General features: G+C 37.0%; 1 protein-coding gene across 3 annotated transcripts; it reads left to right on the top strand.

The window, feature by feature from the left end:
• ppp2r2d (protein phosphatase 2, regulatory subunit B, delta) lies at nt 1-25,517 on the top strand. Of its 3 annotated transcripts, XM_067369257.1 has the most exons (10): nt 1-178; nt 406-480; nt 13,177-13,274; nt 13,376-13,541; nt 13,926-14,038; nt 16,183-16,360; nt 17,558-17,722; nt 19,564-19,733; nt 19,952-20,043; nt 22,566-25,517. In XM_067369257.1, exons 1-10 carry the CDS (start codon nt 169-171, stop codon nt 22,843-22,845), a joined length of 1,347 nt encoding a protein of 448 aa, XP_067225358.1. In that variant the 5' UTR covers nt 1-168; the 3' UTR covers nt 22,846-25,517. The 3 variants fall into 3 exon arrangements, with proteins under 3 accessions (XP_067225358.1, XP_067225360.1, XP_067225359.1); XM_067369259.1 differs by lacking the exon at nt 13,177-13,274 and having other exon boundaries at nt 1-174; XM_067369258.1 differs by lacking the exon at nt 13,177-13,274.
• The last annotated feature ends 896 nt before the right edge of the window (nt 25,518-26,413 follow it).

Here is a 26,413-nt window from a genome sequence, read left to right as displayed (position 1 = left end):
TCGACGGGCAGTGTGCGCCATCTTGAAGTGAAAGCAAATCACGGGCAGATCCCGCTCTCGTTGATCCCGCGCGCCTCCGCTCGCTCTCATTCTGCGCTCGTTCACACCGTCCGCCCGGCTGAGCTCGAGGATAAGCCGCACTGAAAGCTCGAGGCACAGACACCGGCGATGATGGCAGGTAAACGCGCCGCGCTGGGGGCTGTGTTGGTAGGCGGGGGCGCGAGCGGCAGCAGTGCGGCCTAAACATCAAACCAGCCCCCTTAACTGACACTAAATCAAACCCTCATCCACTGCTTTATCTCAGTATGCATGCTCGCGCGGGGCAGGGCTCCGAGTTCAGCGTGATTAAATGCTTCTGAGAGGTTGATCTGTGCATGCATTTAAATGTTGTTGTTGTTGTTGCAGGGGTTGGTGGAGGCAATGATTTCCAGTGGTGCTTTTCCCAGGTCAAAGGAGCCATAGATGAAGATGTTGCAGAAGGTAAATAATGGTTTGCATTGGTCTTAAACACCCTTGGGTGAGTAATGCATGAGTGAGTGATGAGGAAGAGCGGTGTGATAGGAAGAGATGGAGTGTTGTAAATCCATGAAAATGTATGCATTCATCTCAAAGATTAACATTCCTGTCCAAAAAAGTATTCCCACACTTTTTCAAATATATGGAGTGAAGACGCACGGCAGATCTTGTACTTAACTTTTTGTATTGCAGTACTGTAAATATTGTTGGGTCTTGTATGACAGATTGCTTGCGATGTTCCTCATCTGTAAGTCGCTTTGGGTAAAATCACCTGCTATAGATGTAAGGAATAATGCTCAGTTTATATATATATATATATATATATATATATATATATATATATATATATATATATATATATATATATATGCACTAAATATATTTCCAGAACAGAAATCTGAACATTGGACAAAGCTTGTTCACATATTAGAGGTTTTTACAGAGGGGATTTTGTATACCACTACATAAATCAGATTTATTATATATGTATGATGAATCAATGCAATTTCACCATGTTTAAAGAAATAAAATGTTCTATAAATCAGGCATATGATATGAACAAACCTCTTGGTAAAAAACTCCAGAATATAATTTAATAATAATGAATAAAACAGTAAAGTTTGGTGTAAGTGCTACTGAAGTGGAAATTTCTGACTCTGGAAATGGTGTTTAAACAAATGTTTTGTATTTGAAATCCACAGATGCATAAAGATGTGTAATAAAATAAAACGTGTAAATGTGTAATTTGGATGTTATCTTTCCACTAGTCTGAAAGATGATGTTATGGAAACAAAATAGCCTGTAATCTCAAGAAAAAAAGAAAAACAAAGGTTTTGCCTGTAGTGTCTTGCCTTAACTCTAAATAACAATGATGAGTAGCAGTTGATTGACTATTTTTTAAGGAGAACAATATGTCAGTTTTAGTAGGAAGTATGTCAGCGTGGGAAAGAACGCAGTGTTCGGCATACTATTTTGTGAGTTTTTGATATCATGAAGGCAAATGAGCAGTCAGCATAGTGCAGTAGTAATAAATCCAAAAGTATTGATATGACATGACACATTCTAGATTGATAGATGTGTCTGCTGGTGAGGGCGTCAGTGAGCATGTGTGTTGCATTCTGGGGCTCCAATAGGGAAGCACATCCTGTCTTTGAAACGGCGGAAAGCACGTCCAACTGGTCGGACCAGCTCACATTATCCATGTGCCGTGTCCGAGGGTGCGCTCCATCCAGAGATCAGTGAGTGAGTCGTGGGAATACGGTTGTGCTTATGAATCTCAGAAAGCAAATTGACATTCATTGTGGTGCTGAGACTTTTTCTTTGCATTTATATGTAGTTATAAAGACCACCCATGCTATCTCCTGTTTTTGATCACTTTCAGCCAAGTAGGTTTTTGGGAGGCTTTTTTTGTAGTTTCTGCATTAAATATTTTTGCTGAATCAGGTTTGTGTGTGGCTTGCTTTGTGTAAAACAAAATGCAATAGCGTTTTATATGACACTGTTTTATTCAGTTCAGAGAGATTGTTTTTAAAGGAAATCTGTCATCACTTACACACTCTCATGTCATTCTAAACCCTTGAGGCTTTCATTCATCTTTAAAACACAAATGGAAATATTTTTTAATGAAATCTGATAGATTTCTGTCTCTTCATTGAAAGTTTGTTCACTCTGATGGTTCGAACTTTCATAAAGGGTTCATAAAATAAATCCATATGAAAGGAGCTGTTTAATCCAAGTCTTTTCTATTGTTTTGTATGGTGAACAGATTGAATTAAGGATTTTATTCACATATAAACATTGATCAATGAACATAAAGCTCAACCGTACTTGCTTGATGCACTCATTGGTTCTTGTGGAAGCTCAAACGATCATCATTGGTTGATCAAGCAAGCATGCTTGAGCTTCCGTTTACCAAATTTTAGTGCTCTGTGTGTATGCTCTATGATCAACTGTTTATACTTCAATAAAGGCCTAAATGTTATCTGTTCATCATATAAAGCGTGTCTCGTGTCTCTTCAGAAGACTTTGATTAAATCGCTTGATTCATATGGATTACTTTTAAGATCTCTTTATGAACGCTTTGAAGAATTTGAGTTTTGGGTGAATAGACTCTCAATGACAGGGCAGTCAGAAATCTCTCAGATTTCATTAAAAATATGTTAATTTGTGTTCCAGAGGTGAACAAAAGTCTTACGGGTTTGGAACAGTATGAGGGTGAGTAATTGATGACAGATTTTTCATTTTTGGGTGAACTCTCTCTTTAAGGAAATACAGTGACTTTATTGAGTGTTGTTTGTATGGTGGTGTTGGGTTGTTGATGTTTTTGCCATTTCCAGGTCTCCACTTTGTCCTCTGTGGAAAAATAAAACGGATTTCTAGGAAACGGACACATGTTGACTTGTGTAATATCATCTGAGCAGACTGGGCCTTATGTGGAAGAGAAGGTTATTTAGAGATCACTGTGTCACTAGCTAGACTGTGAAGTGTTACTTCACATTAATTCCTTTCCACTGAATTCTGTGGATACGGGAATTTGTAGGCTGTAGTGATGATGCATGCTAATTTGGATTCAAAATAAAATTACGGTATTGCCTCTATATTGTGTGTTTTTTAGCGGACTTTCAGACTTACAGGATGCAAAGATAAATGCGGACTGACTTTCTCGCACTCAATGTAGTACACAGCTCTGAGATAGTCGCTGGCTCACAGCCAATGTGTTTTCCATCGAAGTGATTCCTAAGTGTGAAGACTTCCGTTTTCATTTAAATTCACGTGTGGAGCTTTTGATTTTAGAGCAGGGATCCAAGGATTAGTCATAAGAGGTTCTTTATAGTCTTAATAACTTGTTGCATATGTTTTACTGGACAAAATGTGCAAAATAGGGTTCATAATCACATTGGCTATTTCATGTCGTATACTGATTGTTTGTTAGTCTCATCAGTTAAGTATAAATAAGGTGTTGTCTTTGCTCAAAGTGATATGCCTGATTTTTGAGCAATAAATAGTCAGCTATTGTTGTCAAATAGATTAAAAAAGAACTAAAGTGCAATTTTTTTTCACACATTTTCTATATATATATATATATATATATAATATTATTCAATGTATAGTAATAAACGGCAGTATTTTCATACACACATTTGTTTTTGTTTTGCAGTAATAAACTGCCATGTTTTTGGACACACGTTTGTGTTAAAATGTCTTTGATATTATGTAAATTTCTGTTTGTTTTTAAATCATGGTGAATATATTGTGAATTTTTTCATTTTGTCCGCAAGGCCAATTCACACCGCACCGACAAACGGCAAAAAACTTGTCTGTTGGAGTTTGTTGGATAGGTGTGATGCCCCTGTTGGCATCTGTTGGCATTGGTCAGAGTCTGTTTTCACCCGACTGAACATGTTTAATTGGCGTTTGTTGGGTTGTGGAATGTCTGAGCAGTGTGAATAGTTTTCCAACAAACAACAACAAACTCTGATGTAATCTGACCTGGCCACTAACCGTTGCCATGACGATGATGCTAGTCCCCTGCAAAGACAGCTGGTTGATCGCGCCGGCGCCTCATGCACACACAACAAACCCTGGAAACGTGACATTGCAGTTTGTTCATTATAAAAAATAAAATACAGTAAAAAAAATGTTACGGCAGGGCTCTACAGTGCACCCATTTCACTTGCACTTGCTGTGAAAAAAATATTTAGGCGCACTATTGCGATTGACCCGATCAATTCTCATGAATAGATCTACAATCGGGATTAAAAAGTACAACTCCCAAAATGCATCTAAACTGAACAACAGTTATGTTTAGTTCTGCAATCGGCTGCTTTTCATGCCTTAAGGCCCGTACACACCGGGACGAATATCGCACGCGTTTATCGTCAGCGTTTTTCGAGACGTTTTTTGTGTTCACACCCAAGCGATTTTCACCGGCGATGTGCCGAGTGAAAGTGCAAATTCACTCCCTGACAGTATGTGGCACTTGTGTTTAACGGTAGTGCAAATAAACATATGATATTAATAAAATTAAAGAAGATTAAAAAAATACATATATAAAATGGCATACATACATACATAAATATATAGTGCAAGTGAACGGTAGTGTAAATAAACATATTTATGAAACAGACATTCTCAACTATATTTATTTCTTGAATGTAAAAGGAAAAAAAAATTAAAAATACAGAAATAATACTGTGGCAGAGCACCCATAGTGTGCGTCTCAATCAGCTCTCTACTTCACTAGTCAGGGCACTGATCAGGGATTCGGCCACATTCATTTATATGGTATACTGATACACGACCTAGGAAGCTAGGGAGCTGTTTGAGACGCAGGGATAGTTTGTAGGGGTCTTCCTCGTCTACTTACTTTCTCTTCGTCGTCTTGTGTGCTCGGCAAGACCGTTTTGTGATTGTGCGCCACCAAGTCGTGTTTTACTGTAACTTCAGCAGCTCCAGGCACGTGAACAAAAGCGCCAATCTCATTGGTCGGCCAGTTTTTAACGCGGCGCGTCAAACCAAAAAAAGAACCCGAGGCGGTTTTTAAAAATGACGCTTTTACGCCTCGCGTTTTCCGCGTCGGTGTGCACACTCACATTGACGCCCGTTGTTTAGTCACGAGGCGTTAAACGTCGGCGAAAATCGTGCGCGATATTCGTCCCGGTGTGAACAGGCCTTTAATTCAAAGACTCTGCTTCAGTCAGCAGAGCAAGTGCAAAAGATGTGTGATCCTAAAGAAAAATGTTACCGTAGAGCCCTGTATGGCTCAATTTATATAGTCTGTAGTGCAATCCATGCCGTTCAGCAAGAGCACTGCTGCACTGTGGTTAGGCATGTGACGGTATCAAATTTTCATGTTGCGATTAATTGCTAAAGCTTTTATCACGGAATACGGTATTATCACAATATTGAAATAAGTTGTGTAAAAAAAAATGTTGTCATAGTATAACAGGTTTAAGAGCTCTTTTTTGTAATGACAAAAATAACTGAATGTTTAAATGCAATAATACAATACACAAAATATATAAAGTCCAATTTTCAAATAGATTAAAGTGCAAAAGTATTAGGCTATAAAGAACAAATAACACTTTACAATAAGATCTAATTATTTAATGCATTAACTAAGATTGAGAAACAGCTACATTTGTTACAAAAAGTATTATTTTTTAAGAAACACAACTGATCATTGTTAGTTTTATCTCAGGTCCATTAAATAAGTTATTTTGATTTTAGTAATGTTATTAAACAGTAACATTAACTAAGAATAATTAATGCTTTATAAGTATTTTTCATTGTCAGTTTGGTAATAATGAATTATAATGATTATTTTTATTAATTTTTTTCCATCAATACTGGAATGCATGTGAAGTACTTTATGTAATAAATAACAAGTAGCCTATAGTATCCAAATACATCGCAAAATTGAAATATTTGGATTCGTGCTGAAAGGGAGAGGTAGACTTATAAGCGTGAGAGCAACTCAGGTTTTACGTTACCTTCGGTTTCATTTTAAATGAGTTTGTTTTGGATTGCACATATATATACACATTATATGGGTCGCATCAATAAAGGGTCACGCTAAAAAAATATATATATATAGGCTACCAACCGCAACACAAGGTGTTGTGATCAGATTTCAGGTTAGTATTTTTGTTTTGCCTCAATACTTTAATTCAATGAAAATATATATGATACTATATTATTAATATAATTGCCTGGCAATATTGTTAACATTCTTACACATGTACAGTTGTGGATCTCAATGTCTCTGTGACTCGTTTGTCGGTGTTTGTTGGGGCAGTGTGAACATGGCCGTTTCTCATAGACTTCTAAATCCAACAGCCAACTCGTTCGGTGTGGTGTGAATTGGCCTTAAGTTGGTTGTGTGCATTTTTATTCAGCCTTTAAATGACTTTCAAACAGGAAGTGAGTAATTTGTGGGAAGGACTGCATTGCAAACTCCCTTAAAGTTATATGCTCATGTTTATGAGGCCATAATTCAGTTGGGATGTCACATGGTGGGTCTCGTTTAAGTGTGCTTGTGTGGGATGGGGGGAGGTTCCCCTCATGATCTTACCTGTCGAACATGGCCGCACGGCACCCTTCGCTCATCCTCCCTGCAGGCGAGCCAACGCCATCCGTACTGCAGCTTCTCCCAGGCTCTTAAATCTTCCTCTGTCTTCTGTGTGCTGCTGACAGCCACAGCCTGGAACTGTGCTATAATGGCCTCTCCCTACCTTTCAGGATGGGTATGTGTGTGTTTATCTCCGTCTGCCTCTCACGCCGGGTGCTCCGCTTGTTTTTGAGCTTTACGAGGTCAGGCTTGGTCTGCTTTTCCTAGCGGTAACGGACTCCTCTGTGATCTAATGTGTTGTTTGGGTTACTGTATAATACTGTAATTTGATCTCGTTTCGGGAGGTGCTGATGTAATGTTGCTGTAGGTTGTGGGGGATGTCCGAGGTGGACGTTAGCAGCTTTAGGACGAATCGTTAATGTTTGCTCGGATGGTTTTTTTTTTGTTGTTTTTTTTTTTTACGAGGTGGTCATGTACCTGCCTACGCTTCCCCCGCTGCTTCTGCGGCTGTTTGTTTGTGTTGTGATACAGTACAGTGGTGTTTCCTCTGGATCTGTACTTGCGTCTTTTTCAGATGCACAGGATAAAAAAATCAGGGTAATTAATGACCATCACGGCCATAGTGAATCTCACAAAAACATATCCAGGACACACAACACCCCAAAATCAAGACAAATATTTTAAATAAAGTGTATATATTTTGCAGAAATAAAATTGTTTTATTGTAAGATGTTTTGCATTTATATATTTTTATGACAATTAAACCTTAAGCAAGATTTGTCATTACTGTGAGAAGTTAATAAACCGGTACATGAGCCATATATTTTCCATATTTAGATTTTCGGTATCTCCTTACCAACTGTTTTTTTTTTTTTTTTGTATTAATATAGATTTATTATTATATATTTATTTATGAATGTACAATGTTTGTAATATTTATTTCATTATTCATATTTATTAGTGTTAATATGTTTGCTGTCATTAAACCATAACATTGTACATTATATAATAAAATACAATTATTTTGACGTAGCATATGTGATGTATAAAGAGACATAATGTAATATTTATTTTAAATTTTGAATTTATTAAATATGTGAATGTTGCTTTAATTTGTGCACATCTTATTTTCTATCATTAAATTACAATTTATTGTTAATATATTTTTAATATAATATGGTAATTAACAAAATACTAGTATTAGCCTTTAATATAATATGCAAATATAGTATATTTGGATATACAGTAGTATTTAATATTTATTTTAAATATTGCATTTATTAAATATGTGACTTAACTTTTTGTACACATCTTATTTGCTTAATATCTTAAACATTATTGTAACTGGAATAAAGGGGGAAATTGTGCTTAATTGTCTGGTTTAGTACTGTCCCAATGCAAAGAAAACCCTGTAATGGTCCCCAAAATAGCCAAAATTTTCTCTATGCTAAAACGATGGTATCTATTTTTGTTGATCTTGGAGTGAAATATGAGCAGGCGTGTTCTTGCTATGTTTCGTGAGGTTCACCCGCTGATGTTTGAGTCATCAGATTCTCTGTCGCTGGTGTGACTAGAGATTGATTAATCAGACAGTTCAGAACACACGTACAGAGACAGAGGCCTTTGTGTGTTTGTTGATCATTAGCTGATCCTTCAACTGAGGATTTCTATTGGTTAGGCCTGCTGGATTATGGCAAAATCATTATCGCGATTATTTTGGTCAATATTGTAATCATGATTATTTGTTACTTTAAAATAATGACTTTCATAAATCAAAATAATAATTTGCTCACCCTCATGTTGTTTCAATTTGTTTTTACAAAAGGAGAAATATGGAAAACTATTAACTTTAATTGGATCCCCTTTTCCAATGGTTCAGCCTCTTGTGCTACACCAGCCACTTTATTTCCCCTTGTCCTTCTAAAATAAAGTTTTGCACGTTTCATGTTGAGAATTGATATACGTTTTTATTAATTACATATTTAAGTCATATAATATAAAAGTTATATAAAAGTCAGCTTGAAATGGAAAAAAGAAGAGTCAGATTAGTTTGGATGTTAACATGTTCTGTTCTCCAACTCAAGACTTCATGTGGCACGTTCATTTTTGGGCAAGTTGAGTCGTAGCACGGCATATATAGTTGGTATACATGAACGACATTGGGGTGGGCAAGAAGGGCCGATCTCCCCCATATTAATTGTAGTCATGGAGTTTACCCCTGTGAGCAATCAGCTCCCCCATAATTTGGAGTGGTTAAGGCCCGGGTATACTTCATTTTCCACATTCTGCTCCATCTTGCACAAAGTTGATTTCGCAAGCCTTTCAAAGTATACTTCTTTGGCCGTAAGCATGGAACGACGCATTCTAGTGGACTTAAGCCCCGGGTATACTTCACTTTCCGCACCCGGACGCGTTGCGTCCGCAAAACTTTCAAAGTATACTACACAACGGATGCGCGCGGATGACTGCGTTCGACACATGCGCAATACAGTTTTTTTTTCTATGCTCTACCAGACATCGGAGGGCAGCACTAGTTGTGTCATCAACAGGACATTCAATGGGCATGATCGGAGTAGAAAAGTAGTACATCCTTTCCCATATTTTTACTTATCTCCTTCCATGAATTTGCTGCCCTAAACGCGTCTTTGTACTCTTTCAAATATTAATTGTACAAATGTGGGTACTTTTCTAATCTCTTCGCACAAACGCTGGTCAAGTTCGCCGTCCATTGTCGTGTTTTTCTGTTTTTTCAAGCGTGTTGTTTTTAAAACGGTCTTTTCACACTCTTCTTCGACGGCTGAACACTGTGCTCAATACTGTGCGTATTGCGCTGCGCTGTTGCACGCGGACTGTCCGAAATTTGGGCCGCGAGCCCTCCGCATGACAAATAACGTCATGCGGCCGAAGTATACCCAGGGCTTTAGTGGACTTTGTTTTCAAGCACTCAAGTCACTTGCACGTGTGCTGTTGTGCACGCACCATCTGCGCGGTCACAAAAATTGGGCTGTACATTGACGGGCTGTGTGGGACATCTGCGGACCCTCCTGAGGATAAAAATTCCGTTGCGTGGACCGCCGTGGAACGCGGATAGTATGCTATACTATGGACTTGAGTCAGGCCTCCACAGACATCGCGTGTCATAAGCAAGACCAAATCCACGTGAATGGCCCATTCAGGGCACAAGCAAGAAAAACTTACTGTTCAGAGAGTCAAAGCTAGTCCACAGTCTAGTAAATGTTGGCAACCTCAAAGTTATTTTTGACTGATGAACACTGCATCATGTGAAAGAGAATTTTCTTGCTTGCATCGTATAAAAACATACATGAGAAACACCATGAGACAGGAGAGACTCTAGAACATTGCATTACTGAACATTGAATGTAAGTTTGGATAAAACTGTTAATCGCATTCGCTTTGGCACGCTTGGTGGACGCCGTTTAGCCCTTCACAGTGGGGTAACAGATGGGCACGCAGGGCGTATTATTTTTTATTATTATTAGGCTACTTTTATTATTAAATATTACTGTTCATTTGCCCCACAAGATTCTCATAGCGCATCACTGCATATCTGACTCTCTGCGAGGATAATAAAAAATTAGATAGCTTACTCCTCATTTCAAAAACAACTTGTTTAACATGAAGTACTTACAAAAAAACTCATTTTTTCACTATGGGCCACGAGAGAAATATTAAAAAAAATTAGATTTACTTCTCATCGTCTCTAAGAGAATATGCATGTTAATCCCCCCCAAACTTGAGAGTTAAATGTTGCCCATGTTAGTAGATGTATTATTATTTTCCACATGAAGTCATAAGGGTGAGTAAATTGCATTCTCACATTGGCTTGGGTGGTACTCTGTGAACCGTTCTTTCTGTGTAAACTGAAAACACAGAAACAAAGTCTTTTTATCCGTGTATCTCATCATAACCTTTTTTTCTTTTTTTATCAGACACTAGTAACTAGTACCATTTTTAATCAGATATCATGTGACAAAACCTGTAGCTAAAGCCAGCTGTGTACCAAGACAAAAGGCCATACGGATTAGTTTTTCATTTCGTCAGAGGTTTGCTCAGAGTTCTCCATTTTGATTTGTTGCTCATCAGCGTCTCTCACCTGATGTGGAGTTTCCTCATCAAATCCACCACAGTAAAGAAACCAAATGGCCATTAGCTTTGTTTCAGTTCTATAAATGTACAAGAGACATTTGATTATCCCTCATATTTTGTTTTTTGGCATGTGAACCGTCTGTTAAATGAAGCCCAGGTTTGTGTGCGTTGAGCTAATTGTTCTGTTTCAGGAACACTGAATCATGCCTCTGTTTGTGTCCCCGTGTCCTTCCCTCTGAGCGAGAGAGATCAGAGAGGTGAAGCGGCAGGGGTGGAGAGAGGAAATGATCCACACTGAACATAGATTTGTTTTTCAGGTTAAAACATCTCTACTTAAAGGGTTAGTTCACCCAAAAATGACAATTTTGTCATCAATTACTCACCCTCAAGTTGTTCCAAACCTGTATGAATTTCTTTCTTCTCACAAAAGCAGATATTTTGAAGAATGTTGGTAACAAGACGGTATAGTAACTTGACAGTAGCCTTTGGCTTCCAGAATATCTTCTTTTGTTTTCAACAGAAGAAAAAAAACTCATACAGGTTTTGAACAACAAGCTGTTTGTGAATATAAAAGGTCTGCAAAGTTTCATAGATCAAAGTGCTGATAAATGAAGTTGTCTCCCAAACGAGTTGTCAGTAATTCCAGTCTGTCTTCCTGCTTGAATCTATGTTGGTTTGTAACATCATGCAAATCTTTGGTCTTCATTGGCTGCTCGCGTACGACTTCTACTTTGATCAAACACTGTAGTTGTTGCTGAAGCCTGGAAGAGTTTGGTTTGTGTTGTCGATATGTCACCGCAAAAGCAAATCCACTTTCAAGAAATAAGGACTTGGGCTCACATTGATACTGTTAAACCAACGCCATTGTTAATGTTCATATCTCTGTGCACACAAGTGCTGAGGAATCACCAGAGCTGAAAGTCAGATATAGAAATGGGCGTTTTGTTTCCAAAACATGCTGTAAGAGGTAGACCAATCACAACAGACTGGGTCGTCTGACCAATCAGAGTAGGCTCTTGGGAGGAGAGGTTTAGAGAGACATTATCATTTATCGAACAATGTCATGATGAAGCACTCACTGTGACAAAAGAGGTGATATGCAATGTATATTATGTGAAAATTAAAAAGACCTCCAAAACAATAAAATGGCATAGGATAGGAGCACTTTAAGAAAGGCAAACATTTTTTGTCTTTGGCTCAACATACAATAGCCGCTTTTCCACTGTCGGGCCAGTGTGAGCCAGGACTTTTAACGGGCCAGGCTAGGCTAATATCCTCAGACCTGTAGCACCGAGCCCAAAACCACACTGCGTTTCTACCGTCGGGCTAGAAGCCATTTCAGCACTTCACTGAAACCCGCCTGTAACACACCTCTCTGGAACAACGTCACACAAACCCATCATTTCAACAACAAAACTTTTTATCAGAAAACTAATCCGAAAGAAATCACTGGAAACTAGTGAGATCACAAAACTAACATGATAAAAGCAGCCGTTTGTTGGCATTTTGTTGTTTACTTAAAGATTTAAAACCCAATCATCAATGTTTTACCACAGTTTTACAATAATAAGTGATACTTTGATCATAATGAATTAATTTGTGTCAAGATTGCACATTAGTCACACAAATAAAGTGGTATTTACCGTTTTCACAAAAGAAAGAGTACATACTTATTCAGGCATGTCTGTTTCGGTTTAATTGTAGTCACAGGACAGTATGTTTACATCACATTTAGAAAAAATTATAATTTCTACAAATTTTCCAACAAAAATATGACCTGAGGAGCTTTAGCACTCTCTCCAGTGACAGCCAGTTAGAATTTTCAGTCAGAAAAACAGAGGAAGCTCCCGAAAAAACTGAGTTGCTTTATTTTATGAAAAATGTGGAGCTAAATATCCATCAGACAGTCCAGTATAACGAGACGAGGCATACTGACAGATAAAATAAATACGTGATTGTGATAGCTGATAATTTGTCTGATTTTTTTCAAGCGGTCGTATTTACCATGTTTACTATGGTAATAGCACGCATAGTCTTGCATCGCATATAAATATGTTTGCTTTGTACGGTGATCAGAATCCACATCGGATCACAAACAGACTTTATTTCAAACACTAAAATGATTTGAAGTCTTTAATGCTGATGTTAGCTGGTAACCTTTATGAAATCATTTGCTGCCATCTCCAGACTCAGATAAACTCCGCCATTGTTTGTAACCATTCCCTCAAGCCCGAGCTGGCCCGCTTTGGACCTAGGTATTTGGCGGGCCAAAAACCGCAATAGCATGCCCACTTTTGGCCCGACAGTGGAAACACGGCTAATGACCAGTCTTGCGCACTGCACATTAAGACCAAGAACATGCATTTAGAAAGTAACTTGGCTCAATTTTGTTTTCAGAGTTTTCTACTTTCTTAAAGCTGTGCATGTTGAATGTTTGAAATACTTGATTGTCTCATCTTTCTTTCTTCCTTCCGGATATACAGCGGACATTATCTCAACCGTTGAATTTAACTATTCTGGGGAGTTACTAGCCACAGGAGACAAAGGGGGAAGAGTCGTCATATTTCAGAGAGAACAGGAGGTGATGAAACCCAAAGATTTTTGTGGTTTCTTTTTTTTTTTTTTTAGAAAGTGTGACGCAATAAGTGTGTTAACAAGTGTGTTCAATGTTTCTCTTCACAGAGTAAAAACCGCCCACCCTCAAGAGGGGAATACAACGTGTACAGCACTTTTCAGAGTCACGAGCCTGAGTTTGATTACTTGAAAAGTTTAGAAATAGAGGAGAAGATCAATAAAATCAGATGGCTCCCGCAACAGAACGCTGCACACTTTCTTCTCTCCACAAATGGTATGAAGAGGAAATTGAGCTTTTGCTTCTGTTTTGGTGTTTTGTTGCACTACTATTCAAAAGTTTGCGGTCGGTAAGATTTATTTATTCTAAAGTAATTCATACTTTTATTCAGCAAGTATGCATTAAATTTAAGTGCAGCCTTAGTGAGCATAATATACTTTTTTCAAGAATATAAAAAAGAAATCTTACATACCCCAAACTTTTGAACGATAGTTTATCGATGGCTGTTCCAAAAATATTTGAGCTTCCTAGTATTGTGATCATCCTGACAAAAAGATGGTGACACATTTTGCACTGATTAAAGGAAAACGTTGTATTTCATGCATTTGTCTGTTACTGATCTGTATGTTTTTCTCTATTTTGTTTTCTCTTATCGAAAAGACAAAACCATCAAACTATGGAAGATTAGTGAAAGGGACAAACGAGCAGAAGGATACAACCTTAAAGACGAAGACGGAAGACTGCGAGATCCGTTTCGAATCACATCACTACGGGTTAGTCTGTCTCTTGTTCCCCTGACATTCTGAGTGCAGCCAGTAGCTGTGCGGTGAAACACTGGTTTTTAGTTAATAAATATTTCATGATATAAAGTCATTCCACTGATGTTTCCAGAACTTGTGGTCTGTAGAGTACGTGCTTTGCAGCAGTACATTTTTTTTTTTTTTTCAATACCGCAGTAGATGTATACGTCCGGTTCAGTGGGGCTGGACTGGTTAACGTTATTTACACCTGATAGTGATGAGAAAACATGTAGAGAAAGGGACATTACAGAATTTTGGAAAAACTGTACAACAATGAACCTTTAATAATGGTTAAAGTTAAAGGATTAGTCCACTTTTAAATATACTTTTCCTGATAAATTTACTTACCCCCATGTCATCCAAGATGTTCATGACCGATCGTTTCGCTAGATAAGACCCTTATTCCTAGTCTGGTATCGTTTAAAGCGCTTTGAAGCTGCACTGAAACTGCAATTTGGACCTTCAACCTGTTGGTAGCCATTGACATCCACTATAAGGAGAAAAATCCTTCAATGTTTTCCTCAAAAACCTTCATTTCTTTTCGACTGACGAAAGAAAGACATGAACATCTTGGATGACATGGGGGTGAGTAAATTTATCAGGAAAAGTGTATTTAAAAGTGGACTAATCCTTTAATTCAGTAATACAGCATTGTTCAGTGTTGGTGTATGGTTCCTTAACTAATGTTTAGCTTTAGATGTATGGAGGGCCAGGAGTGCCACTTAAAAATAAAATGAAGAATCAATTAATTAATTTAATAATTCAAACTTAAAAATTTATATAAATGAATCACTTTTTATATGGGCAAATTAATAGACATATTTAAAGTTGTTTATTTAATTACTGTTTTTAAATATAGTTTAATAAATCACTAAAACAATACATTTTAAAAATCTTTTTTGAATGTATAAATAAATAGACAAATTTGAAACAGGTTATTGAATTCATTTTTTTTTTTTAAATGTAGATCAATAAAACAATAAAAAGTTCATTAGTAAATCATTTTAAATGTGCATTTAAATCAACTTTTTAAAAAGAATTTGGCAAATGCTTTTTTCTCTCTATTTACCAATTGCTTTTCTTTGTCGGTTTGCCAAATGCTTTTCTTTATCCATTTGTAAATCGAGTGGTAAAATGCCATTGGACAGTACACACGTGGGAGCAACCAATCAACTTTAGCCTCAATTTGAAGAGCCAATCCTCTCTAACTAGTAACACTCACTGTCATTGAACAGTTAGTACGGTGACCAAGAGAGGACATAAACGGTTAATTTCCTTTTGTCTCGGCCACAACATATGAACTCGTGGGAACGTGATCGTTTTGTCGAGGTAACGACATCCTTATGTCGTGGTCATGCAATGTAAAGTCGTGGCCTCGAGATCATATGGAGAGGGAACAAAATATTTTTTCTCGGCCACGACTTCATTACATTGAGGGAACGACATCTATTTCTCATGGCCATGAGTTAAATGTGTAAACAACCCACGCAACCATGGCAACCTGGAACTATCATTTATATACATTTTTATGTTTGAATTATTCAATTAATTGATTCTTAGTTTTATTTTTAAGTGGCACTGCTGGTCCTCCATATAGATAGTATAGAATTATTTGACTAGTTAACTTTTATTAAAAATAATATATACTTTTGTTCATTGTTAGTTTAACTATTGCATTAACCAGGGTGTCCCAAACTGGGTTTTCCGAGAAGATGAAAAGCTGCCAATTTAATTGTAAAAAAAAATATTTTTTTAAATAAAACGCTCACTAAAAAGGATTCGTCGACCTAAGCGTACACGCCACGGTCAAAGTTCAAAATAGTTCAACTTTTGCTGCTGCGCTCTGTGACTGCGCTTGCGCGACCAGTAGCAACAGGGAATCCAAACAATCGAAAAGCAAAATGGATGAACCGTTATTGTCTGTGTTAGAAGCATAGCGCAAATCACTTTGTATCTGAAGGGCTGCACTGAACCCAGCGCATACCATGTCCTGTGTGAAAGCCCCATTAGACATATATGTGTGTGTATGAATATATATGAATATAAATGTTAATATATTTAAATGTTTTAAGTTGGTGGTGGTTTAATATTTCATAAGGTAACTGGTTGTCTTGCAGGTTCCTGTGCTGATGCCAATGGACTTGATGGTGGAAGCCAGCCCACGCAGAATATTTGCAAACGCACATACATATCACATCAATTCCATTTCAGTAAATAGTGATTATGAAACATACCTTTCTGCAGACGACCTCAGAATAAACCTCTGGCATTTAGAAATCACAGATAGAAGTTTTAGTATCCTTTACATGATCTATGACCTTTTTTATTGAAATATGTCCTCCCTGAATTTATTTTGCTATAAAGGTGTTTATCTATATATTACTAATTGTGCTTAAGCAGTAGTCATGATTTAGAACTAAACTGGCTGTTTTATTTGCTGCTGTACCTTATTTAAACATCCTCTATGCATGTGAAATAAGGTAAAGTGCTTGGGTTTGTGCACTTGACTACCTTTTTGAAGGTTTGCTAAACGATTTCTGAGAAACACTGTTGATATTTGAAATCAACACCTAAACAAACACACCCCTCCCTTCATTGCTCCACCCACAAAAGCAACCGCTAACAGCTGGTGCATCAGACAGGTCGCCTAATTACAGATGAATGGGTTGTGATTCAACAACAACATTATAGCACATCTTGGTTCTGTGAAGCAGCAATGTTACCCACGAATCAAGCAGAAACGAAGCAACTTCAGTGTCTGTTTTCAGGCCTTCCTGCTTTCTAATGTCTCTCCAGCGCTGGAAAGCTTTTCCAATATTAACGCTCTTACCTTATTGTAACCCTTCTTCTTCCAAATATATTCCTTTGATCTTTTCCTCTGGTAATATCTCATCTCTCTTTCTACAAATGTCCTGTTTGCCCACACTCTTTCCCCATCATAAGCGGATACGCCCCTTATTGCTGATTGGCTACAGGAGTATTTAGGTGGTCCATGGATCGGTCCGATCCACTATTTTTCCTATTTACACAGCCAGGACTGTGTTCAAATGTATTTATTTATTTATTTATTTTCAGCGCACACACACACACAGCATGGACATCTATCAAATATTCACAAAATTGTGATTTTAAATTTTCAGAAGCATTTTTCAGAAATCGCCTACTGCACCTTTAATAATAACCTCTTTGCAAAGCCTGAATTACACTCTGACAGGTTTGTGAAACAATTATAACCCTTTTAACAATTGTATTTTAGTGTAAAACGTACTATTTTTGTAATATCAAAGGCATTGGCCAATCTGAATATATTTTAAATGTCAGTCAACAGCTGGAGAATTAGAAAACATCCTCCAATCATCTTTTCCAACTATGTTTTTGTTCAGAAGCCAAATCCCCAAGTAATGACCAAGGCCTGCAGCGGTGACATCTCAACTGCTTTAAAGTGTGTTTGAACATCTTTCTGTTGGTTTCCTTTATTGTTTCCCCCCTCAGACATTGTAGATATAAAACCAGCCAATATGGAGGAGCTGACGGAGGTGATAACAGCAGCTGAGTGTCACCCACACCAGTGTAACGTCTTTGTATACAGCAGTAGTAAAGGAACCATCCGTCTGTGTGACATGAGGGCCGCCGCGCTCTGCGATAGACATAGTAAATGTAAGTATTTTAAGTCAGTTTCTTTTTTTTTCTTTTTTTCTCTCTGGCTGTTTCTTTTTTTTCCCACTCTTTTTTTCCCTTTTATATTCTTGTCTCTTTATTTTTTATATCAGAGAGTCTGAACTTTCTGTGTATGTTTCCTGATGCAGTGTCCTTTCCTCCTATAAAAAAAATAAAATCAGCCTCACTTTCTAAAAGGCTTTGGAAAGTTCCCATTTGGTCTGTTTTTGCGGTGTTTAGTGTCAGCAGGGCCTTATGTTACGTAATCACTGGGTTATGTAATTAATCGAACGTTCTGTTCTTAACTTAGACCTCACTCCAGACCAACAAAGCAAAACAGTAAACTCTGTTCATTTTACTTCCTGTCGAATCTGTTCATTTTAAAACAGACTGGAAATGCATGAAATTGAAATGTTTGGATGGAATAAATGGACTTGTTTTTCTACTGTCTTTTACTTTATACTGTGCAGTATGCACTGTATACAACCCAATATTCTTTACAAAAAGGAAAGGGGATAGTATGATTTCACATGATACTAGGGCTGCTCTATTATGGCAAAAATCATAATCACAATTATTTTGGTCAATACTGAAATCACGATTATTCAACACTATTATTGGCACAGAAAGCCACTTAGGGAACAGCATCTCTTTTGTGGCTTAATGCGCTTTTAATAACTGTTTAAAATCAAGCACATCTTGCAGTTTAGCAGCAGTAGATGGCTGAATGTAAATTTCAAAAGAACAGCATTTATTTGAAAAAAGTCTTGTAACATTATAAATGTCTCTTTTTTTTATTATTATTATTATTATTATTATTATTGTTTTAATCAACTTAATGCATTTAATATTGAATTATTCAATATAAGTATTAAAGGTGCCCTTGATTCAAAAATTGAATTTACCTCAGCATAGTTAAATAACAAGAGTTCAGTTCATGGAAATGACATACAGTGAGTCTCAAACTCCATTGTTTCTTCCTTCTTGTATAAATCTCATTTGTTTAAAAGACCTCCGAAGAACAGGTGAATCTCAACATAACACCGACTGTTACGTAACAGTTGGGTTCATTAATATGTACACCCCCAATATTTGCATATGCCAGCTCATGTTCAAGGCGTTACACAAGGGCAGCCAGTATTAACGTCTGGATCTGCACAGCTGAATCATCAGACTAGGTAAGCAAGCAAGGACAACAGTGAAAAATGTCAGATGGAGCAATAATAACTGACATGATCCATCGCTATTTTCATTTTTAAACACTTGCAGTCTGTATAATTCATAAACACAACTTAATTCTTTATAAATCAATCCAACAGTGTAGCATTAGCCGTTAGCCACGGAGCACTATCAAACTCATTCATAACCAAATGTAAACATTCAAATAAACACTGTACTTACGCGATTAGACATGCTGCATGACGAACACTTTGTAAAGATCCATTTTGAGGGTTATATTAGCTGTTTGAACTTTTTTTATGTTTAAGGCAAGCGTGAGCTCTTGGGGCGTGGAGCACCAGATTTAAAGGGGCCGCATACCCTGAATCGGCTCATTTATAATGATGCAGTTAAAAAAATGAATTAAAAAAAATCTATGGGGTATTTTGAGCTGAAACTTCAGACACATTCAGGGGACACCTTAGACTTATATTACAAAAAAAAAAGTTCTAGGGCACCTTTAATTTCTTTCAAGAAATAAAATCTTGATGATCCCAAACTTTTGAATGGTAGTGTTCATGTGCATTGTGCGCTTCATGCTTTTACATTTTCTACTCAAACAAGCTGTTTGAGTTGAGCTGCTAGTGAGAAATGTCATACATTTTGTGGTTTTGTTTCTCAAGTTTTTGAGGAGCCAGAAGATCCCAGCAGCCGGTCGTTCTTCTCAGAAATCATCTCCTCCATATCCGACGTCAAGTTCAGTCACAGCGGTAGATACATGATGACACGCGATTACCTCTCCGTTAAGGTTTGGGACCTGAACATGGAGAACCGGCCTGTAGAAACCTACCAGGTACAGTAGAGATCTGATTATTGCAACAACTGGCATTCCAGAGCATGTCCTGTCATGTTTGGCTTGTTTTCAGAACTTGGTGTTTCACGTCTTTGATTAATACATTCTTCAAATAGTGCCGGCACCTCCCCAAAGTTTCACACAGTGCATAAATGTGTCTTATTTAATTGATATGACTCTTTGTTTTTTGCTGATTCCCATGTGCTTCTCTGTTTCAGGTACACGAGTACCTACGTAGCAAGTTGTGCTCGCTCTACGAGAACGACTGCATTTTCGACAAGTTTGAGTGCTGTTGGAATGGTTCAGACAGGTGCGAATCTGTATTTCAAGAGGATGAATGTAGAGTTCTACTTTCTCACAAAATTTTCCATGAACTTCTTCCCACATGCTCTATTGAAGGCCCATTCCCACACTTCCACACCTTAAAGCAGTTTAGTCTATTATTTATATATTACATTTAGAACTTTGTTCTTTGGAGGGTGGAAGAAAGCCTGCTACTTTTTTTTTTTTTTTTTTTTTTTTAAATACTATTTATCTTAGGTTTGTCATTATTATTTGTCATTATTACAGTAATCACAGCAATTTGTGTGGATGACATATGCCAAATTATTTGTGCATCTAAAGATGGGGTATGGTAGGATTCTTGTGAAATATTTGATGGATGAAACTACTCATTAAAAATTAAGTGGAAGCTTCTTGGTAGGCCCAAAGTTTAACCTACAGTTTTTATATTAAGAAGTGAATTATTTTGATAATCAGGGCTTGACATTAACACCTGCCAAATGCGGGTTGATTTCAGCAGTGGTGTGTAACGCAGTCAGTCCTACTAGCCACTGTGTTGGGTTGAATTTTATATATAATATAGGGAAGAGCGGGGTAAGTTGTCGCACTCTTCATAACTCCAAAACTAGAGGCTCAAAAATCAAATAGCCACTTTGTAACTACTTCTTCCTTAGTCAATTTCCTGGACACATGTGGTCAAGATCGCTCTAATCTGAGGTTAGCAAAATTGTCTTGTTTTTTTTTTTGGCTTAAAAAGTAAAAAATTTGCACTTTAAATTTTATGCAATACAACTTTGTTAGGTATGAATGTTAAAAATGATTATTTCGCATAACATAGAGGATATGTTAAGATACAATAACGTGACTTTTGATACTTTAGCTGGTGTGCTATGTTGAGCGAACCTTGAGATTTAGCCAACATTAGCACACGTCAGTTTGGGGCAAGTTGTCTCAATGACTTTGGGGCAAGTCGTCACATGTGACAACTAGCCCCAGTACAAATAAACACATAGAACACGGTCAAAAAAGAGGTTCAACATGTTAAGTCAGTTATAATAATAACACTTAAACAGTTGTTCTTATTTTTAGATAATCTAGTGTGACAACTTACCCCGCTCTCCCCTACATTTTTAATTGTAAATAAAAGATTTCAAAAGGCATCTGAAATAATAAACTAAACTGTAGTGTTGTCAAAAATATACATTTTTCGATGCATATCGACACTGCTTCCAATACAATACAATTCCAATACATTTTGCACAGAATAAATGCAAGGAACCAGCTGTTCTTTCTCTCTCTCATCTCTCCAACAGTGAGTTGACACACAAACCCACCTCCCCTCACTCACTCATTTCACTTGATCTGGATGAGTATTGTTGGAGTTACAGGGCTTGAACTTCGGCGTGGGATTGCGCATAATTTTACTCATTCCCGCAGATTTTGTGCTCTGACCCAAAGTGTGCACACACAAAGCTGCCTTTCAGTGCTAAATTGAGTTCTTTTTCGCTTTTTATTTCACTTACAGTCAAATACACACAAATTACACTACACACAGGTCTTAAAGTGACAGCAGCCTAATATACTGGCTGCCAAATTATGAGATCATATTAAAAATATCTTTATCGCAATTTTCCCCCATGGTATCGATGTCAAAATTGTGGCCAGTGAAAATGCTAAGTGGTTTGTAACTTTGGAAAACCACAAACCACAGTGGCTGCTGAGCAAAAAAGTTAAAGGGTTAGTTCACCCAAAAATGAAAATTATGTCATTAATGACTCACCCTCATGTCGTTCCAAACCTGTAAGACCTCCATTCATGTTCAGAACACAGTTTAAGATATTTTAGATTTAGTCCGAGAGCTTTCTGTCCCTCCATTGAAAGTGTTTGAATCTGCTGAATAAAGTCGTAGTTTTTATTTTTGGACCAAAATATATTTTTGATGCTTCAAAAACTTCTAACTAACCCGGTGATGTCACATGGACTACTTTGATGATGTTTTTATTACCCTTGTGGACAGTATACCGTACATACATTTTCAATGGAGGGACAGAAAGCTCTCGGACTAAATCTAAAATATCTTAAACTGTGTTCCAAAGATGAACTGAGGTCTTACGGGTTTGGAACGACATGAGGTTGAGTCATTAATTACATAATTTTCATTTTTGGGTGAACTAACCCTTTAATGTCAAGCCCTGGTGATTAATGTTTACTTTAATAAAATGAATGATATTATGTATGAAAGTTTTTATTTCTAATTGGTGTTGATGAAGTGATACTTGAACTGAATCAGAATAGTTGAAAACATTCACGCCTACAAATCAGATGTTTGGTCCTGCAGCAAAACAAATGCTTAACAGTGTTTAAGGTTTGATCAGTGGCGTGACTGATTGAAAACGTTCATTATTTTTCAATTGGTGGTGCAGAAATTCTCAAACTCAAAAGCCTGTGGAGACTGCATTTAGGTAACCTAAAACCTACTATAAATAAATGGTGACTAATTCTTTTTCTTTTCCTCCTCTCTCATCGGCCCTGCTCTTCCCTCCTCCTCAGTGCTATTATGACGGGCTCCTACAACAACTTCTTTAGGATGTTCGACAGGAACACGCGCAGGGACATCACACTGGAGGCGTCGAGGGAGAACAGTAAACCCCGTGCCATGCTCAAACCCCGCAAGGTCTGCACCGGCGGCAAACGAAAGAAAGACGAAATCAGCGTGGACAGCCTGGACTTCAACAAGAAGATCCTACACACCGCCTGGCACCCGAAAGAGAACGTCATAGCTGTGGCCGCCACCAACAACCTGTATATATTCCAGGACAAAATTAATTAAAAAAAGAGAGAGTGATTTAAAAATCAAGAAGAAACAAAAATCAAGAGAAAAAGAAACATCCCCCTCCTCCCCGTTTCCCCCGGCGCAGGTCGGAGGGCGCTCAAGAAATGTCGTACTTTGCAATGATAAGCCTAGTCGTTAAATCTGTAAGAGAAATATGGCCCCGTTGTCATCCTGACAAAGAAGAGAAGCACTTGTTTTTCACATGCAGACAAGGAAGCTGAGAGACGGATCGTATATTTTGGAAAAAAAAACTCTCTTTGAGAGGATGTCAATAATTAATTAAAAAGAAAACAGGAGAAGGCCAATTTCAACCCACCCTCCAACAACGGAATCGGCACCAATCAGCATTAAGACCACATCAACTTCGCAAAAGTCCTACATGTATTCGTCTTTCGGCTGAGCCTTACGTTTTTATGATTTGACGACCAAAATTACGGAAACGCACCAGGATGAGCAACGTCTCGCTGTCAATCGTATGTACTTGCTGTTCGACTTCGAAATTCAGGCCTTCATGAGCGTTTGTGTATTGCCTGTTAACATTCCTTCCCCTGGCCCGACTCTAAGGCCTTGATGTTCTACCTTTTTAAGCACTTAAAAACAGGTCTCCAATTTGGTCAGTGGACAGTTTCTTGTTTTTGTTTTCTTTCGTTTTTATTTTTGTTCCGTTTTTATACTTTTTTTTTTTTTTTTTTTCTCTCATGCATAATATCTACTCACTTGACTGTATCTATATATTACACCATCTGGTGTCAAACCACTTAATAAAAGTAACATAACTACAAAGAGAAAGCGTTTTTACATTATGAGCAGGTATGTATGAATTTTATGTTCTATATTTGCATGTAGATCTGGAGCGCCAGTGGTTAAAATGTGAAATCATCCTGCTGAACCTGTATCGGCAGCATTATTTGGGAATTCAACCCAAAAACCATGGAATTATTTGTTTGACTCTCGACACAAACAAAATACATTTTCTTTTGGCCTTGATTTTACAATTTCTTTTGCTTGTTTGTCGGACGAGTCTGAAGACGACAGCAAACCAAACGTAATTCCCTGATAATGAGCCGGTTGGGAAGCAAATCTCCATGTTGTACTACTTGAATTTGCAGTTGCACTGTTTGATTGAGGACATTGGCCATAAGCATCAGTATTGCCATCTGATTCGCTTTAGATCCTGTTTTTATTTTGATATTATTAGTTATTTTTCTTATTCATTTATATAAAGGGATTCTACCGCCTTAAGTCTGCCCTATAATAATCCTCACCCGATAACCTTGAGGACTAGAGGATCTCTACATCCCAAGTCGCCCAGATAACTTCCCCACAATTCTTCCTACATCCATTATTTTTCCTTATAGCACTCCGTTTGTCCGTTCATGTGCTGCTACGGTTCTTGCGGCTTAGTATTTGGACACTAATATACAAGATATCGTACGGTTGGTGACCAGCGTAGAACACTCAAATTGAAACCGATGTTGAGTGCCTCTAGAGACAAAACTGGCTTTCCTCCAGTCAATCAAAGTTAAACAGATCACATACAGATGTTGAGATATTCCTAGCGCTCAATTCCTGCACAAAAGAAAGAAGTTGTGCAGAAATTGATCGTGCATCGGGATGTGATTTAAAGAAACCAGTGACAACATACAGTTTGTGTGCTGCTGAATTTTGACATGCAGCTGCAAAACTGATGTCAAAATGACAAACGTAACTTAACGGTTGACAAGTACAAAGTTGTTGTATAGCTGATTGTGACGCTCTATAAATCTGGGAACTTACGGGTCGGTTACGTACACAGACCTTGTTCCTTGTTAAATGATGATGATGATGATGATGATGATGCTAACATTGTGAAAGTGTACACTTGTTTGATTATTTTTGACCAAAGTTAAATAAAATTTTAATTGTGTTTATCTGAATCAACACACTGGCCAACACTTATTTAAATGATTTCAGGTAGCCTTAGCAAACTTTTTTGGCTGTGTTTAATGTAAATATGGTATGTATACTGATTCCTATTAAAAAAAGTATGTAATAAATGTGTAAAACTTCAGTATGGTTCAATGCCATGTGAACCGATTGGTGGGTAATATCCAGTTTTCTTGGAAATGTATCCTGTTATTTAAAGTAACCATTTAATTCACAGATGCATTGCTTTCTCATTCTCCATTGATGCACATTCATAATTGCCATTTTAAACTATAGTATTCAGGTCAATGCATTTGCATTGTGCAAAATCTACCACACTAGAACAGCATCCACGTTTTTTGAAAGCCTTTGCTTATCAATAAGACTATAGCATGTATATACTGCAAAATATTTGTACCCTTATGCTGCTGTTGAAATATAGAGATGCTTCAATTATCTGTTTGACTCCCTGCATAAAAATCTAACTGCTTCACTAAGTTACTACTTAAAAGACTACTTTTTTTGCTTACCAAACCATGCTTGAACATTGCATGTTTAATCCACTGATTGGTGTCCGTTTATATTTGTTTTGTGCTATTAATCCATCTTTTTTATAAATGTTTTAACTGTTGGCATTGTCTTGGTATTCGGCACAAACCTGTACTTTGCATAGTATAAAAGCTATTTTTATGCTGCAAAAATAGTACGTAATTTGGTAGTATGCTAATCCGAACATTGTCAACTGGTGAGATTGTTCAAATAATGAGGAGATATTAAACATCACATTCAGTATTGCTTTCCATTCATTTGCCATGCTGTAAAAGTCTAATCAAGTGTATTGCATTATGGGTTACAGTATCCTATGCACTGTTCTCTTGGCATTTTGGCAAACGTAGTACATAATCTGCTTATTCAGTTCATTCTAAAAATTGCATACTGTATACTTTCTAAACATACCCTGAAAAGACATAAAAAGTATTTTTTTTTTTTTTTTTTTTTTCCAACCTTTTTCGTCATTTAAATTAATGTTTACAGCTTTTGGCTTATATTTCTGGGTAAGTATATTTAACTACACTATGGTTAGGGGAAAAAAAAGGTCTCTTATGCTCACCAAGGCTTCATTACATTACTTCAGTCTTCAGTGTCACGTGATCCTTCAGAAATCATTCTAATATGCTGATTTGGTGCTCAAAAAGAATTCAGAATTCTTTAAAACCATCTCGAGATTAAAGTTGTTAAATTTCGAGAAAAAAAGTCGAAATAAAATGTTGAGAATAAACTCATTAAATTATGAGAAAAAAGTCGTTTAATTATGAGAACAAATTCTCGTAATTTAACGACTCATAATTTAATGTGTTTATTCTCAACATTTTATCTCGACTTTTTTTCACGAAATTTAACATTTTTCTCATAATTTAACAAATTTGTTCTCGTAATTTAACAACTTTTTTCTCGTAAATTAATTACTTTATTCTCAACATTTATCTTGACCTTTTTCTCGAAATTTAACGACATTTTTCTCATTTAACACATTTGTTCTCGTAATTTAACGACTTTTTTCTCCTAATTTAATGACTTTATTCTCAACATTTTATCTCGACCTTTTTCTCGAAATTTAACGACATTTTTCTCATTTAACACATTTGTTCTCGTAATTTAA

The sequence above is a fragment of the Chanodichthys erythropterus genome, chromosome 19 (assembly GCF_024489055.1).
Source record: "Chanodichthys erythropterus isolate Z2021 chromosome 19, ASM2448905v1, whole genome shotgun sequence".
Classification (NCBI taxonomy): Eukaryota; Metazoa; Chordata; class Actinopteri; order Cypriniformes; family Xenocyprididae; genus Chanodichthys; species Chanodichthys erythropterus.
This window is presented reverse-complemented; position numbering and strand designations above follow the sequence as displayed.

What these genes read in the sequence shown, in the direction of transcription:
- ppp2r2d (XM_067369257.1), top strand. An exon ending in TTCGAATCACATCACTACGG is followed by an intron (nt 14,039 to 16,182) that starts GTTAGTCTGTCT and finishes GTTGTCTTGCAG; the next exon opens with GTTCCTGTGCTGATGCCAAT. An exon ending in GGCCTGTAGAAACCTACCAG is followed by an intron (nt 19,734 to 19,951) that starts GTACAGTAGAGA and finishes TCTCTGTTTCAG; the next exon opens with GTACACGAGTACCTACGTAG.